The sequence below is a fragment of the Apostichopus japonicus genome, chromosome 2, assembly GCF_037975245.1.
Source record: "Apostichopus japonicus isolate 1M-3 chromosome 2, ASM3797524v1, whole genome shotgun sequence".
Classification (NCBI taxonomy): Eukaryota; Metazoa; Echinodermata; class Holothuroidea; order Aspidochirotida; family Stichopodidae; genus Apostichopus; species Apostichopus japonicus.
Genome location: NC_092562.1, coordinates 29,708,067 through 29,726,565, shown reverse-complemented (window position 1 = coordinate 29,726,565; position 18,499 = coordinate 29,708,067). Strand labels below are relative to the sequence as shown.

Genomic DNA, 18,499 nt, shown 5'->3' with positions numbered 1-18,499 from the left:
TTCTGTACATGATGTAAAACAAAGGTTCTATTTCAATCCATAAACATTCTACACTCCATATAATACAAAGACTACTGAAGAAACCTAAATCATGCTAGCCTTGGTGCAATGCAAAGGTTCTATACCAACCAAAATTTAAACATGCAACATGCTATCCTTGATTTAATTTAAAGGTATAACATACCAAAGCTATATAAACATACAACATGCTATTATTCATGTACTGCATAGACTCTTCGGATCAAATCTTAAACATAAAACATGTTATCCTTGATTTGATGCAAAGGGTCTAAATACCCAATCTTAAACAACAATATACTATCCTTGACTTAGTTAAAAGACTCGACAGACAGACCAAAGCTATCCAAACATGCATGTTATTATTATTTGTGTAATGCAATGGCTCAACAGACCAAATGTTAAACATGCAACATGCTATCCTTGATGTTATGCACATCTTAAGGTGTTACAACCAAATTTAAATAATTTGTTAACAATATGATTTTGTTAACATTCTTCTACCCAGTCAGCCTTTTACCCTGACATTGTGCTGATTACTTTAGTTATAATAGGGTATCTGTATGATCCAAAAGAGATCCATTTTATATATTAGATATTGAAACCATGTTATGAGCAAGGCATACTATACAAAAATTCACGTATACACATGTCATTTGGATTGCATATGTTGATGTTATCTGAACCAAATAAGTAAACGAGATATGTACATTTAAAGAATTGTGTCAGTCATGAAGATGTCAGTATACTCAACAGTCAGTCTATAATGTTTGCCTATATACACACTTTAGTTATATCAGTATCTCATCCCACACTACATTCTTATATGAAATACTTCACACAATGTACTCTTGTGGTGGTTGCACAGTAGTTGGTGGTATTGCTGATAGTTTACTCTTTCTTTTGTATGCGATAAATCGCATAGCTCTTCTCGAGATTACTGCAATTACTGGGTTACAGTTATGACGTCATCACTGTCATTTTTACATTGTTGAAATACAATCAAAACAAATGTTTCTCCTTGGTGCACTGTCTTTATTTGTTCCTCTGTGTCGTAAAGTGTGGTGTCTAAATCATGTTAAAACTTCTACCAAACAAAATCTGTGAACAACTTTCAATCTACAACGTTTCTTAAAGTCCTTCATAGTTAATCAAAAACTTTCAATGAATCTGCGAGGCTGCTACAACTACTAGCACTAATAAAAGCAAACCTGTAAAACAATAAATAGATGTACAGTAACACCTTTTAGCGGTGTGAAGATTATTTTTCTTTCACCCAGGAAAGAACCTGGGCACGAAAACCAAACTACCAAACGACTGATCCGCTCTCAACTCCAGTCCCCTTGCATCGAGACTTTGACTGTGTGGTCATCGTCAGGTGTGCATCACCATTCCCCTCGAAAGGGAACAGATACTACACATGATCTTAGTCATGTGAAGATTAGTATGCAAGAGTTCAACCTTCAACATTCTAGGCTCTAGCATAGCGCGATTGCAGGCACATATATTGCACATTTATTTGCACACTATACACCACAATCGACACACACTCGATCAAACATCCGATAAATTTGAACCAGGTTGGTTATGAAGTAATTGTGAACATGTTTGAAGAAATGACAAATACTTTCCAATCGTAAAAATTAAACATTGCTAGGACTGAATGTTGCACTGCAGAGCAATCGCATTACTGACCGGAGCAGGTGCTTGGCGATTTTTAACAGAGCACCGAGCTAGTGTAGCATTGTGAGAACCTGCACCTTTGCAATATTTGCTGACAAACTGCTTTAGTGTTGTTTTTGATAGGTTAGGCTATTTTCCAAAAGCAGATTGTGTAGTGCTAGCTTGTAGTCGAGTAATCCTAACTTAGGTTTTGAGCGCAGTTATTCAAACTTCCAAAAAGTAATCGCGACTACTGGCGATAAATCAATTACGACTATCAGCACTAGTTGGTGGTCCTATATTATTCAGTTCTATGTTAAAAAGAGGTCAGCAACACCATGTCTACTGAATGGGATTTAGGAAAAGAACTGGCTCGAATCAGAAGCTTTCTTAGATCAAATTGTCTCGCAAAACCTTTGGCAATGCAAACCACACCAGACAACCATGCATGGCTTCGTTTTGACAAAACTTCTGTGTATGTACTGTATATTGTATATGTACAACGCTGCCTATTATCCCTCCTTTTGCATGAATTCACTATAGTAATTGTATTATATCTATTATGACTCATGCTAGCAATTGTCTGTTCAAAATTCCAATGTTTATGGCAAATAAAAAAGTATCACAAAAATTTACAATCTGATCTGTTAAGCAGCTGTGTATTTTAATGGTCTGAAACATACTGCATATAATTCTTTTTATGCCTAGAGTCATCCTCAAATTAAAGATGAAAGTTCTAAATGCACTCTTACAAGAGCTAAGTACTCAGACATGTACCACCATAACTTATTATTTTCAACAAATATCTAAGACATGCATCCAAAATCCTTCCTTAATTACCAATTATTTTGAATATAACCCAATGGGCACTATGGTTCCTGGCAAGTTTGGCTAACAATCCAACTGAAGGCTGCGGAGTTATTGCAATGTAATGATTTTAACATTTGATCCATAACCTCATTTATATTCAAAAGGTCAGCACCAAAACCATTAGGGCACACCTTCTCACTATAATACATCTACACAGCAAGTATGACAAATGTCCATCACTCAGTTGTTGAGTTATCATGGACCTAAGCAAGTGTCACAGACAAACACACACATATATACACGCACCCACATACATGTAGGCTGAGGACTCCATTGTTTGTTTTTTATTACAGTCCAAATCCACATACCCTAACCTTAGCAATGCCCCTTATGTCTGGAGACTTGGAATTCCTTTGTTCCAAATCCTCAGTCAGAATACCAAACAAGTGCATACTGTCTTGAGTGATATAACACCTCCTTTTAGATCCTATCAAACTCCTGCAAGGTTTTTAAATAACCATTTGCACTTTTGATTTCAAGTTCCTCCTCTTAATTTCCACAGAGTCGGAATAAAGAACTATAACTTGTTCGGTCCACTTTCTAGCCCGTATTTTCAGACATCGAAAATCATTTACCAAAACATTATGACCATGAGTTGTTTTCTTTCTTAATCATGATTGGTTCATTCAGTGACAGATTTGATGAATAGTAAAGATGTTTTGAAGTAGGTGATATTGAATCAATCATGCATCAGATTCCATATCACATGTGACCCCAAGCATACAGGCAAATTAGTTCTTTTATAGGAACCAACCAGTGCTCACAATCAATATTACGGTCATATCCTATATACCAATAAGCAATATTCTCCACATTACATTACACACACATAACATCACCATCCCATAGACTCTTTTCACCTCAGTTCCAGCAAGGAATTATAAAAAAAAAGAGAGAGTAATATGTTTTAGATTTTAGTGGCACTATGACATCAGAGTTTACAAAAGCGCTAACATGATTTTTCTTAGCATTTTACACAACGTTTATCACAATGATTCCTGTCATTTAAGCCATTGAAGATGCTTGGGATTTGTGTCTCCTTTAGAAACTGGATTTTATTTTATTAAATATCCATTCAGTGTTATAAGTATATTGTAATGAGGAATAGTACATAGAATAGTACACACAAGCATGAAAGTCAAAAGAATTACCCACCTCTGACAATCACATTCATGATGGCATGGACTTGTTCACTGTATTCACCCTGTTCCTGGCTCTCAAAGACAACAGATTTTAAAGCACTAGTATCACCACAAGATGTCTTTCCCGTACAGGAGCTGCCTGTTGACCCGTCTGGATGCAACACACCATCTTTCCTCCAACGAAGCCTTGCTGTATCTACGCTTGACTCAACCATGACAGTCACGTTATCGCCCATTGATGCACAAGTGGAATACTCCAAAGCTTTAATAGTTGCTGAGAAGAAATTAAGACCATAAGGTAGTGATACCAGCACACAGTCTGTTGTAGTTACAAATTTTGTTTAAATATTATTTTGCTGCAATCATTGCCATGTACATTGGTAAATCTTTCTTTAATCTCAAAATGTGTTGCTTCAATTTTGGATTATTTTAGTTTAAGTACTTGCTTAATAATCAGTTACCAAAAATTGAAGCAGGTATGCAGATGAACTTGTGGGTACTTGTCTGTGTGTGTGCATCAAGAAAAAGTTTCACTAACTCATCCTAAAGATAAAGTTCAATGGAGTTTAACAGTTGGTAGGTGTATGCCCTGAATGGACTGTTAGACCTCACACACTCAAAAGTCAACATTTAAACTACCAAACAGAAATGCACAAAATGCATTCAGGTTGCCATAACATACCAAGTTTTTAAGAATCTGATATCAAAAAGATAAATCCCTTCTTCAGATATGCTTACACAGTTTCATTCTTTTCAGTCTTGAGAAAAATTACCGCCATGAAACACATGAAACAAACAACTGTAAAGGCTTTGATACTAAATAATTACCTACAAGTTTCCTTTCTTGAGATATTGTGTTTGAACACTTTGATTTCTGATGACCTTTGACATAATAACAGAAAACACCAGGGTTCATATATCCATTCAAGATACATCACAGTTTACCTTAAAGTGATCTTGTGATATGTGATATTTACATGAGATGCAAGTACATTTCTATTCTAGAGATACTATGTTTGCAAGGTTTTCAGATTTGACCTTTGCTGACCTCACATGACCATTGAACTCCATAATAACAGCAACCTATTTTTAATTCAATATAGGGCATGCATGTATTGTTTGATACCCTTCCAAGGATCAATTTCTGTAATATACAGTGTTTCAAACGAGGCATGAGGCACACAGAAACAAAAACAATCCATATACAATTTAGACTGAAACCATAACTATGTGTGTGGTCCTACCAATATCAATAGTGATTAAAACCCTCAAACCCATGTGCAGAATAATACTCAAAGTTTATATCATATTAAATAATGTAAACTGTCAATGGTCACAAAGGTGGTCAAAGTACAAAATTGACCAAGTTTGTAGAAAGAAAATGGCATTGTGAACTTCTCCTCAACTGCAAGGTTGACAGAACTCATGCTATTCATGCAAATGGTTGAGCCTCAATGTGTGATGATGTCATAGTGTGAAATATAGTCAAAGGTCATTGGAACTGAAAAGCAGTGTTGCCATTATGTTCATGTCAAAATAACCAAAGAACCATTTGGTAAACCATTACAAGATCTCATGTAGGAAACTTTAATGTTTGTCATAAAATATAAAGCTAAAAATATATTAAAAGTTACTACAAAAGAGCTAAATTTCAGTTGAGTATCAACTTATTTCTATGGATTTATGTAAACTAGACTGATCCAAGGATTGGCATAGAATCCATGAGTGATTATGTTTATGTACAACTTGCATGTGAGGAGTACCATACCCTCTACCTGTGCATTTGTACTTTAATGAAGCAATTTCTAGTTATCAATCTAATCTTCCCGTTATTACATTGATATTATATTTTCATCATTGAACATGAAATTCATGGCAACAAAGAACTCTTCCCTTCCTTCCCGCCTCCCACCCCCACCCCTCACCAGGCAGACAATATCCCCAATTTGAGCACCAATGGACAGTAGCTTACTGAACTGACAGGTATCAATGGAGTTATGTTGCAGTTTTAGCAAACAAGGTTAGCATATAAATGGCATATAATAACTAATGCATGCCTATATATGGACATATCTTGTAGAACAATCATATATATTTCATTACATCATCAAATCTGATGACACGTTTTGAGAACAATAGATTGGAGGATTCTTTAATCATTCACAGAGGTTTTTAATTAGCTTTCCTCTGTGATGTAATGCATAGTCAATAACTTCCATGACATATCTACAAGGCTATACTGTGAGTGATATTCATGTATAAAGTATATCCTTCTCTACATGAAGGTGGTAGCTTTCCCTTGCATGATGGTCTATGTAAAGATGGGTGATTTGTCTTATAGACTTTTTCAAACCGTTTACCAGCACTGTGTCTATAGCAATTAAGGTATAGGTGTAATATCTTGTCCTATTGTATGGTCCTGTCCCTCATACTAATTTGTTTCACTTCACATATACCCTCACATACCTGCTTCATTTGTCACTAAGACCCTCCATGCAACAGCTGGGCTTTCATCTTCTGTTACAGTGATGGTGTAGATACCAGTCCTTGCAGCTGTCTCCATGTTAGTAGGTAGGGTAAGAGTAGCAGGTTCACTGCTGATGTTTGTCATTGCTTCATCTGGTACTCTAGGACTATTGAGTGTAAACATATAACGCTGAGAATCTGCCGCACCTTGAAGAACTGCTTTATCAAATGTTACATTGGCTGTTTGGGAACCACCTGTGTATACTTCAATGGTAGTTGGATTTGTTGTGGTTGCCACAGGACTCCTTACAACAGCAACATACTGAGGATTAGACTCATCTGGTAACAGGAAATAACATGTCACATGCTTAACAGTTTCACAAAGACTGCAGGAGACTCTGAGCCAACAAGCTTCAATGAATTAGAGATGAATAATGATAATTATGACTAGAATTATCAAATATTGTGGAGAAATATAACCATATATAACCATCCATATGACACCATTACTTGTGACTATCAAATAAATATGATGTGAATCACAAAAACTGCAACTGTGGAATCATAGCTATCACTTTTCAAGTTGAGGATATAGTCTAGCTTGGTAATGCTAATTAACTAATATGGCCATTGCATAATCAAAACAATACAAAATATTAATACTGTATGATAAACACACATGCTGATATATGTCAAGGAAGCAATGTCTTATGTGTTTTGTCCACAGTACCCCAGCTAAGATCACATCATTAATATTCTGAGGAATATTCACAGGAATAACCCTTTGGCAAAAAATGAGCAATGATAGTTTTGTTTATCAACAATCAATTGAGTCAATACACAGGCTTGTGTTGTGCAACCCTTATTGTTTCATTAAGATTGCACCTACTAGAAGTTAGATTTTCCCCTCCCTGTGATGGGTTCCCCCTATAAATTCTTGGTGCTCATTGAGTTCGATAGCCTGTCATTTCATTGCAGGATGTTGGCATGACAATACCTTTATTCTTGGAATGACATTGCTTTGTTCTCCATGTGAACCAAGAAGAGTACAAAGAATACAAGGGCTAAGCTTTTCCCAGAAGATAGAGATCTTCTGGAAATAGGTGACCATTGTGTGCACCTCTTGTTTATGAGCTCATTTCCTGTGACTACCATCACTAAGTTGTTTACACCTGGTGCTTTATTTGTTAAGTATGATGTTAGTGTGTCCCCCATAACAGTAAGCTGATCATCTGTATCCCCTATATTTGAGCTGGGCAGGGAGTTGTGTTATCTTAGGATACTCTTGCCCTTGGCTCTATAAGAAGGCCAGTATACCAGTGATCTGTGCCCCTCACTAGATAGTCTTAGTCACTCGTAATTGGTACAGACTCCATCTGACCAGGCTGTTAAACCAGGGAGTTGTTATGGAATGGAGTTGTGTCTTCCAACCTCCTTTGAACTCATGAAGTTGCCGACAAGGCCATACAAATAAAACCCGTCACTGCAGCACAGCAGGTGGACATCGCCTGCAGGCGTAATTTGCATAACTCGGCAATGTTCGTGACCGGACTCGGCAAGGCCACTTCGGGTAACCAGGGAGTTGTAAACAAAAGCCTCATATACACACGCGTACAGACCAGGGAGTTGTTATGGAATCTCCTGTACAGACACAGCACTATACATCTTTACATACCAAAATTGATGCCAACGAAATACTAGAATCATTAGATTTAACTGAATTCTTCGATTGGGAAGAGTTTGAGAAGTTGTCTGTGACCAAAGATGACACAAATAGCGACACAGCATTTTCGGTTTGCAAGTGTAAACTTCCGTCCACTGAAAATTTGTTTCGGTGCAACCGTGAAACTTGCCAAACTATATGGTTTCACACAACATGTATACTGAAGGCTAGGCTGGTGGACTGCGCATAGAAAACGCTGGAGGAGTGGATTTGTTCCTCAAGATTGCAAAGGTACGAGTAAAAAACAGGCATTGAAATAGTATTTGTAACTGCGATTGATAAGATCCAGCATGAATCATTCGCATTTTATGTGCATTGGCCTAGACCTAGGTTTATCTTAGGCACAAATGCACCTTTCTGTCATTTCCTTGCCTCATTCATTGTTAGTGTTACTAGTACTAGGCCTATACACCACTGTATGTAGTTCGGCATAGGATTAATGTTACTTGTTGTTAGTCCCATTGTTCCTCAATTTAGCGAAATCCGAAGTTAGGCTATGCATTGTTATGGACTAGCCTACTCTTCTTTATGTGCGTGCGTAGCCTTTTATTCACCGAGGCCTAGACCCTGTCAGTTAACTTGGAATTGGAAATATGGTTTCCTTATTGGATAGGCCTACTGCTGGGCCATCAAAAAATCTGTACAAAACATAGATTACAAGTTAATTGTGTAGCATGGTAGGCTTGTATTGTAACTCTGCTGCAAATAGTTTTGGTTGCCTGCTCTGTCCTTGCTATGTTAAAATTTAGTAATATTTGAAGGTGCAACAATTATGAAACCATTACTATATATGACAAAAAATAAGCCCCTAATTGAAGTTGTTAATATGACAGTGTAGCCTAATGTTGAATGTTGATATTTTTTTGGTGGATGCGTATGGAGAGGTAACAGGGTGCATTTCGTCACTCACCTGTAAACAAAAATCTGGGGGCGGAATATAATTTTCTTTGAAGAATATTTGTTTTATTATTTACATAATTTTTATTATGATACGTTAAAAAATTATTCGAAGCAATGTCCATAGGTCACAATGTCCAGCACAGAATATAGTGATGTTATTTCTTTGATTCTACTATGAAATTAGAAGGGCTTTTTAGAAGCTCAATTTTAACTGAATCATGAAATGCATACTCGTGAATATGAATTCTCTTTCAAAGTTAAAAAATGCTGCAGATTCTTTTTTTAAAAGGGATGGAAAATACTCCTCACCAGTTACAAGTTATGTTATTTATGACTGGTGTTTCTTTAATATTGTGAAAAATAGCCTGTTCCTTGAAAACTGTCATAACTCTTTCATTTACAGGAATGCAGTATCCCACAAAGAGCTTTTAGGAAGGCTGATGCTTCAGTGCTTGCGATGGATTTTTTTTGAAGCTGCCATCAACAACATATTTGAAGACGACCTATTCAAACTGAAGACCCCACTAACATCAAGTGTCATACATTTATCAAGAGGAGTAATGCTTCATATAAAAGATGAAAAATTTGGCAAGTTTGCTGCAGAAACAGTAGAACAATTGTGGTCGATAACTAAGAACATAAGAGGGACCACATTTTCTAATAAAGTGAAGAGTGAAATGTGGCATGAATTCCACAAGTATAGGTCAATGGATAAAACATTAACAAGATGGCAGAAACTACTAAATGAGGTGGATATTCAAAGGGAAGCAGAAGAAGAAGTATTCATTTTACAGCATGCCCTGGAAAAGATATTTTCCTCCCTATTAGCAACCTTGCTGGAAAGTGACATGCCAGCAACAACCTTAGACATGACCCCTGAAGCAATGACTCAGACAGAGGACCAGGCTTTGCGGTATTGGGCTGGTTATGTAACATATAAATTAATAAAAAAATACAATAAAATGCAAAGCAATGAAGTTGCTACTCAAGTGCTCAATATGTCCAAATTTTATCTAAGTGGTGTCAGGATGAAAGCCCAGCTGCAGACTCAGTTCTGGCTTATTTAAATAAGTGGATTCAAATACAGAATAGAGGTGGCTTATTTCTAGTCAATGATAGTGTATTTATGTTTTTCAAACGTATGGAAGAAATTGTAAGGACAACCGTACAAACTAAAAATATTGTTTGCTTACAAGATGTAAACCTGCAAGGTTTATTAATGAAAAAAAAGGAAGGTAATCGGCAACTGTTGTGTACGTGGAATACTGTTTGTGACGTTCTTTCTCAGGAAGCAAGTTCTAAACTTCGTTCTGAAGTAATGAAATGTTTCATCAAAATGAGATGTGAATCCTTTATGAAAGTATATGTAAATATTAATAAGCAAACAACAGACAAAATATCAAAAAAATCTGACAAAGGACTAAGACAAAGTTTAGGGAAGTAGAGAAACCATTGTTCTAGTTGAAATGAATAGTCCTAGAGCATGAAGGGAGGGAGGATTGCTGCATAAGGCTTAACATTAAGTTTTGTTCTAAGTATATCAGTTAATTTGTCATGCTGATACTTACACTACAAAGATTTGTGAAACCACTACTGATAATTTAACACTCAAGTTTGAAGGTTTACATCTCTTTTGAATTTTGAGTATGTGGTTTTAAGATGAAAAGCGACATGGGGGGGGGGGGGGGGGAGGCAGGCTCTGAGGTTAACAAACCTAGGGACAGTAATAACCTAACCCATAGTTTATCTCATTCCATATCATGTTATTCATTCCTTAAATTTCTTCTTTTGTCCATTTTGATAATTTTGTGTACAAGTTTTATGTTAACAATGAAGACTTTACAACAGTCATTGCAAATTCACATTCTTGTTTTGTGTACTTTCTTTCATTTAACCTATTAATGCTCTAGTTCAAATCCAGCATAAAGCATGCATTTGTATCACTGTATGATGCGTTCACTACTAATTTAACAAAAAAGTGATGAAGATAGCATCGTGAATACTACTTCTTCAAGAATAATTTATACAGCATTCTGATCATACCCAGGGTGTACTCTACCCACAAATCAATATTGTGCACTTTCCAAAAATTTGTCATTTCTACATTTATTTGAATTGTTGAAGGAAATGCTGCTACATACAAAGAAAGGTGCCATTTACATCAGTACGAGTTTTAATCTGTGATGTATCAGTATAAAATCATTTTGGAGTGGACATAATGAAAATAAATCAGCGAAATGGTGACAATTCATTATCCTGAAAAACATATTGTCTTTTAGAAGCATTAGGCAAATAATCATAAGATATGATCAAATACGCGGCTCACTTGCACGACTTATGGACCAAAATATAAGCAACTGTCTGAACGCCTAAGCTAAAGTATTCAGAATACAGTAGGCTGTTTATTTAGCTAATTTTGTCTATGTGTACACCTCAGTCTTGACTAGGGGGCCAAGCAGTAACCATTTTCTCGATTGAGACTTTCCGTGAATAATATCCTGTAAAAAGTACTAAATTCCCCAAATATACGAATGAAATGTTGTAACAACTTAAAAATTTAGAACTCACGTTAGTCCTAGCCCTACCACAGTACCACTACCACATAGTAACACAGTGTATCATTGTATCGTGAAACCGATTCCTACACAAAATAGGCTATAATGGTTTCGCCGTTATTGCCAACAAATGGCGCCAAAATTTTACCGATCGTGAAATTACCATGGTAACGGCCCACGAAATACTAAATTTTGACATTAGACTTTCCAGTTTTTCTCCAAATTGGCAGTAAGTGCCATGACTTTACGATCCAGTTTTGGGCAGCTAAGTGATTGATGTACACGACAACACAATAACAAATCGCCGAAACGATGCGCAAATTTACTAAAAAGTCACTTGTTTCTAGCCTAAAATTCCCCAAATTACATACAATATTCGACGAAAACATGGAGATCAATTTGGCATAACTTCTCGAAAAAAAATCGGCCAAATTTCTGGTTTTCACGAAGAAAAAGTTCACTGATTCTTCTTCAACTGCCCATAAGTTTCGGCCATGACACTACAAGGAATAACTACTGCGCATGCGGTAAATATCAGGGGAAGCCCCATGAAGTAATCGGCTAGATACGGTCGAATGGTAGAGGGCGTTTTGAACAAGTCGCCTGAGTCGGCAACTTCATATGGTTCAAAGGAAATCTGATCGCTCTCTGGGGTTGCCTGACCTTCGTGTTTAGTCATAGGATTTACATAGGCTGCGTGGTATATCCTGAGGTGGTTTTAAGGACATGGTGATAAAATATCTGAAGACAGAACTCCATTCCATAACAACTCCCTGGTTAAACCCAGGGAATGCTTAGGGCCTACAGCCTGCCAAAGGTGTTAGTTGTCATGGCAACCTGTGATATAAGTCAGTAGTTTCATGTGCATGGGTTGAAGTAGTCAGTGTGCTAGCAGAGGAATTTCCCTGTTAATGTATTATTGTAGATTTGGCACGTACATATTAAAGTTGATGTTTACACTTGTTGTTATTAAGCCCCATTATTATTGATTATATTGAAATTTTAACTTCCCTTACATGAAAGTTGGTATGCGTTATTTGCGCACATATTGTACGTAAGGCTAAATACGCATAAAAAAATCTTTGGGCGTAAACGCTTCTTTCGCCCAAAATATGCACAACTTACGCTCTTCAGATACTGTGTGCGTAAACATCAAGTGCATCATCAGTTACATCATCATCAAAATAAGGATTTGCAATATGTTAATGAGCTTAAATCGATAGAAGTCAGCTTAAGCTGCTAGAAACTGCTAAAAGTCAAATGAAATTGACTTCTACCATTTTAATTTCACACATCATCCATTTAAACTGGTAGATGTCGATTTAAATTGATATATAACGATTTGTTTTACGTATCATCCATTTCAATAAGTATATGTCAGTTCAAATTGGTATATGATGTTTTTGAACTGGTTAAAGTAGAATTCAATTGGTATATGTTGATTTAAAATGACAACCACCAATGTAATTTGACATCAATTTAATCTTGTAGCTGTCGAATTTAAATCAATATGTCGAATTAAACTGGTAAACAAAAATTTAAATCCACATCTACCAGTCTTAATCGCTGTCAATTTTAATCGGTAAGAGTCAATTTAAGCTGCTATAAACTGGTAAAAATCAAAGAAAATTGGTATATGTCAATTTAAAATTGTTATGTTTCGATTCCTACGATTTGAGACTCATGCCCAGCCAGATCGTGAGCAAATGTGTATTGGGGACTTTTCATTATGTCATGAAGTGCATATTTCAGACTTGTCTTGGAATTTCTTGTCAATTAACTGTTATTCTTGATGAGTGTAGTGTGTGTGGCCGAAGTGAATTGTATGCATGTCCTGGACTCTGTAATTTCAATGAGAGGTGAGATATCAATGGACTGTTTAAAAGTGATTCAATGCTTCTATGGGGTGTATACTAACTAAACAGGAACCAGTGCTTCCCACCAATGGAACGAGGTCATTCGTCATTGCTGTTCTTTGTCAAGCGACAAATTTAAACAAGTTTTGTTTCCCTGAAATATGCCCCCTACCCATCTCTCTTCCGGCCCCTATACAGTAATTGTCTTTAGAAACAACATAACAAACTATGCATAACCAAGACTGGACTGGATAAACGTTACAGGTGAACAATGTATGAATGTCTTATATACATATTTAGCTTTAAAGGTGAATAATGTATCTATGTTTTATGTACATATTTGACTTGAAATGCATATTCACTTGAAGTGTGTATTAGCCAGCAGGTTGTGCATATTGGCTGTATCATGTAGTATTGTTTCATTTTGTTTACGCATAGAATACTCATACAGCAGTTTCAAACGAGTAAATGGTGCCTCCATGTGCGTTTAATGTACATATTTTATGTGCGTATTTATTGCAATACGCATTTCCTTTGGGCATTTTTTAACCTGAAGTGAGTATTCATACTGTTTGAAGTGCATTTTATTCAACAGGTTGCGCATATTGATGGCATTTTCATGTGCGATTTGTAAAAATGCACGCGTAGTGAAGTGAATAAACAGAAGTAAACTTTTGTGTTAGGAAATTAGGCCACTCACCTGACATTCCTCAGCCATCTAGGATGATGCAGACATCACCCAGCAGAAATTATTCATTAATTTGCATGAAGAAAATTAATGGCTGTTAAATAAATATTACCATTATCCATCAATACAGATAAATCCATGCTCCAATAACTGTTCAGTTACCAGCATATAGCAGTAATGACATAATGAAAATACATACATTGACAGTTTGTTCCTCTCCAGCCATCCTCGCATTGGTTATTTTCACACACACCTGTGTCTAAAGCACAGAGAGAGTTATCAGCACAATGACACTCCTGTTTACAGTTAGCACCAAACTTCCCTGTTTCACACTCTGGAAAGAATTGAAGAAGGTAAAATGTAAGTCATGACATTGCTGATGAAGTACTGAAACATGGTTTTGGTATCAGAAAACTAAAGAGCACACATTCCAGATATGATCTACACTGCTAAAATAATTGTTCTGAGAGATGTGCAAAGTGATAGAATGTATTCTATCAATGAAAGTCAACAAACTCCTACAAGGTACAGTACCTAGTCATAAAAGTGACATTTCTTCCAATTTTACAGAATGGATATTTGGATGATCTCCCTTATTTCAAATATCAGGAAGCTGTCTCTACCAAAAACAGAAGCAACAAATGGAGCTTACTGAATTATGATACAACTAACAACATTGAAACTATTGTCAGCATTGAAAGATAAACGGGTATACTCCTTGCCATTTTATGAATCGTTATTAAATTCATATAAAAGAGGACGATAAAAATGCAATGTTATCACTTAACAATATGAATGTAATATTTTCCTTTTGGAAAGCTTCTAAAGAGCAAATTCACTGCCAGGAACAAAATTTCATTTTATTTATTACCATATTTCAACAACAAAGAAACCAAATCAGAAAAAAAACTACAGTGTATAAATTATGTAGTATGACATGTATGTTAATATCAACACATATATAACTTACCAGACAACCTAACCTGATGTACATATGCCAAAAGTGTTATAAACAACAGTTTTTGAGAGCATATCACACATGTTTTACTAATATTATTAACATTAATGTTTCCAAATGTAAACATACATCAGGAAAATAATTTAAACATGATACAAATTTGATTTCAATTTCTTTAAGCAAGAAAGACCTCATCGTTATAGAGTCTGTATCTACAGCCATTCATTTTAATACTCTAAGCAATTGTATTGGTGACTATTCTAATAGACTCAACACCTGTGTAAAAGTAAGTTGGCCTGAAGTTTCGATCCTAGCAGGATCTGCTTCAGAGGCTAAACGACAAGTAACAGTAACAGAAGGGACAAAAACACGCAAAGAATGCAGACAGGTTAATGAGCATGGTGAACACAAAGAGATGTGTGTACAGGGATTAGTAGAGAAGGGATAGAGAAAAGAAAGCTACAGGGGAATAGGAGAGGTAAGAGATAAACAGTGGAGGGACAAAATGAGGCTAAAGAGGAGGGGGTAGGGAATAAACTGGAGAAGGACAAAGACAAAAAGGTGTGGAGAAAAAAGGTGTAAGGGAGCTATGAGGAGAAGAGTGATGGGGGGAACAAGGGGAAAAGGAGGGGGAGAGGAAACATAGGAAAAGTTATTCATGTCCTTCCTGAATGTTGAGCCCATGACATTATATGGTGCGAAGGCGTTGCATCTACAGCCTCTCTTTTGCTGATTCGTACTAGGTCAGGGCGGCTACCTAAGGATTCAATCCCCTGTAGGGACATGTCGTTAATGTTATGGTTGGGAAGGTTAAAGTGTTCTCCAACTGGGGTCTCAGTCTTTATGGTGTTGACTGTGGATCTGTGACCATAGAATCACACAATTACACATTCTATTACACAGGCTCTCTAGTGGATAAGCAGTTTGCTATCAGTTTATTTTATTTTGAGACTCAACACCTGTTTGTTAAAAACAAAGTATTATAAAGTATTATTAATACCTTCTGTACAGTTTAGTCCTTTATAGCCAGCAGGACAGAAACAGCCAAGAGGATCAGGATAACAGATGATTGCACCCTGACATCCATCAGCATGGTCATCACCAGAATCATCACATTTATACTCAGCATTCTGACCAAAGACATTCCTGCCATGAACTGTTGATGAAAATATGTATGTATTTATGTATATTAGATCCGCCTGCAAGCAGGAACTCGTGAAGAAGCCATCATTGGCTTATCAAAGCCTCAAGCTCACCAAAGTCAGTCTCTTACATTCAAATTTAACGTCCATGATTATGAATTGTCCATTGTCAACAACTCTGCAACTGGACGACAAACATTAATCTTGGAGTGACTCGAATTCAGGACCTTATGATTGAAATGCACCGGCGTTAACCACTGAGTTAACACTCCTCTCACATTTGTAATGAATATCCCCTGCAGCTTGGTAGAGATGGTACTATCGTTGCCCCTGCGGAAATTATTTTGTAGGCTATTTTGGAAGCCGAAATCCAAAAAGCTCCACTCAAATATATGATTAAAACATTTTGTTGATTGAAAGATGATTCTCTCCGTGATCCAATTAAAAGTTCAACTAAATGCTGTTAAATTTCTTAGCTGCAACTGATATTGATTGGAAACAAAAATATAGGTATATATTATATGGCGGTAATATTGATCGTGAGCACTGGTGGTGGAAAGCCAACCCAAGTTAGCAAAACAAGATGTGCGAGTAACTTGAAGTCTTTCACTTTTTACTCCCAAGCTATTATGGAAGCCAATGAGCAGAATACCTCACCAGTTAAATAAGTAAGATAAGAATTTTTCACCAGTTGAGCATAGTGCAGTGTTACATTGTTTAAGTTTTGCTGTGTCACCACGAGTTGTACTGTCAATTATTATTAACTTAGTGTGAAAGAGATGTACTGTGTTCATCATACAGATTGGTTAGTATTCAGAGCTTTCACAAATAGTAGTATTGCTTGTTTTGTTATTGTATTTTCTTCTATTTATATCACATTATTTTTGTGTAAGTGTGATTATCTGTAATATTACTGTATTGACTGAGACTGTTGCCCCTGGTGTGTAAGAAGGTTTGAATTTCATTTTGAAGAATTTCATGTTAGCCATTTATTCCATCTGGCATCACGATTCCTTACAATATATTTTCATTTGTCCATATTTGACCAAAGAGATTGTTTATTGTGTTTTGTCTGTTGACCTCCGGAATGACCGTCATTTTCTCCTGCAAACCTTGTCTGGCAGAAGCGAAGGTACTTAAATCTGTAATATCTCTCGCCATCTGTGGTTCGTTTCACTAATAAGCAGTTAAGTTAGAATTAATGTTGACAAGATTTCTGACAACAAATACCAGATCAGTGACACAATCTGGTAAACCATAACAAACATTGAGAGCATCTAGTATTCTAGTTACATGTTTATTGATTGATTGATTATGGTATCATCCCTAACATTTCTCAAGAGGTGAAAATGAAGAGTACATTATTAATCAGTGCTGATTCAGCAATTTTTTGCTAAGTACTGCTTGAGGGAAAAGGCATGGGCGTAGGTGGCGGGGGGGCAGGGGGGGGACTGCAGCCCCCAACTAAATTTTTTGGTGAAAATTCGGGCAACTGCTGAGAATTTTTCAGGCACCTACTGAAATAATTTGTAATGTGTTTTACAATGGTTAAACTTATATTATTATTATTATTATTATTGTGACAACTTCCCCAATAATTCTAACCAATATGGAAGGGTTATAACACGGAAAATGATTGTATGCTATTGGCATGCGATGTAATAACCGATGCATGCCTATATGATATGCACATTAAGATGTTGAAGCGCGAAAACTTTTGGTTATATTTTTCGGTATTAGTCGTAACGTTACAAATCAAATTTGGCCCCTACGCCTATGGAAAAAGGTACTTAACAGGATAATCATGCATTGTTAATTGTTAAGACAATTTACTATTACTTACTATTTTCACAATTTTTTCCACTGAATCCAGGAGGACAAAGACACAGACCAGTCAAATCTGAGCAAACTCCTCCGTTAATACAAGGTTCACATATATTAGTACAGTCAGGTGGACTCCACATGTTCTCTGGACATTCTTAAATGTAAAGGAGTGAAAAATATATCAGTAGCATTGATGAATCAATTTGCAGAGATTAATTTAGTGCATACATTGTGTACTTTCTTGTTTTCATACATTTTGTTCTTCGTGAAGTATTGGAAATACAAAGGTTTTTCAGAACAAATCTTTAACAGACAACATGGTATCCTTTATGCAATACAAAGTTTCTCCAGACCTTAGCATGTTATTCACGATGTATAGAAAAGTGTTATTGTATCCACTGCATTTAAACATATATCATGCTATCCTTGATGTAATACAAATGTTCTAGCTACCAAAGTAATGGGCCATTCCACACTAATGGGGTACTTATGTATGTTACTGCAAAGCCTTGTTGGAAATCGGTCTACAAAGCTTCCTGGCAATAACAAACTGCATGGTTTGAAGTATTTGATTCCATACTTTAATATTGCAAAATAGTGTTAACAGCTGGAAGTCTTTATGTCAATTCATTGGTAATTATTTTTAAAAAAACTCTTTGCATGTCTCACCAATTTGTGCAAGGAATATGTGACAG

At 36.2% G+C, this 18,499-nt stretch overlaps 1 protein-coding gene and 1 long non-coding RNA gene across 5 annotated transcripts in view; one reads left to right on the top strand and one right to left on the bottom strand.

The window, feature by feature from the left end:
- The window catches only part of LOC139955648 (receptor-type tyrosine-protein phosphatase mu-like), a 129,551-nt gene that overhangs the window by 96,436 nt on the left and 14,616 nt on the right, over window positions 1-18,499 (bottom strand). For all 4 annotated transcript variants that reach the window (XM_071955154.1, XM_071955153.1, XM_071955150.1 and 1 more), the window contains exons 4-8: window positions 17,824-17,958; window positions 15,839-15,994; window positions 14,080-14,214; window positions 6,159-6,497; window positions 3,706-3,966 (exon numbers count right to left, since the gene is read on the bottom strand). In XM_071955154.1, the coding sequence (XP_071811255.1) occupies window positions 3,706-3,966; window positions 6,159-6,497; window positions 14,080-14,214; window positions 15,839-15,994; window positions 17,824-17,958 (1,026 nt within the window). The remainder of the gene's footprint in view (window positions 1-3,705; window positions 3,967-6,158; window positions 6,498-14,079; window positions 14,215-15,838; window positions 15,995-17,823; window positions 17,959-18,499) is intronic.
- LOC139955777 (uncharacterized) lies at window positions 6,504-10,643 on the top strand. The gene is made up of 2 exons (XR_011789012.1): window positions 6,504-8,112; window positions 9,185-10,643. It is a non-coding gene; the product is annotated as an uncharacterized lncRNA (long non-coding RNA).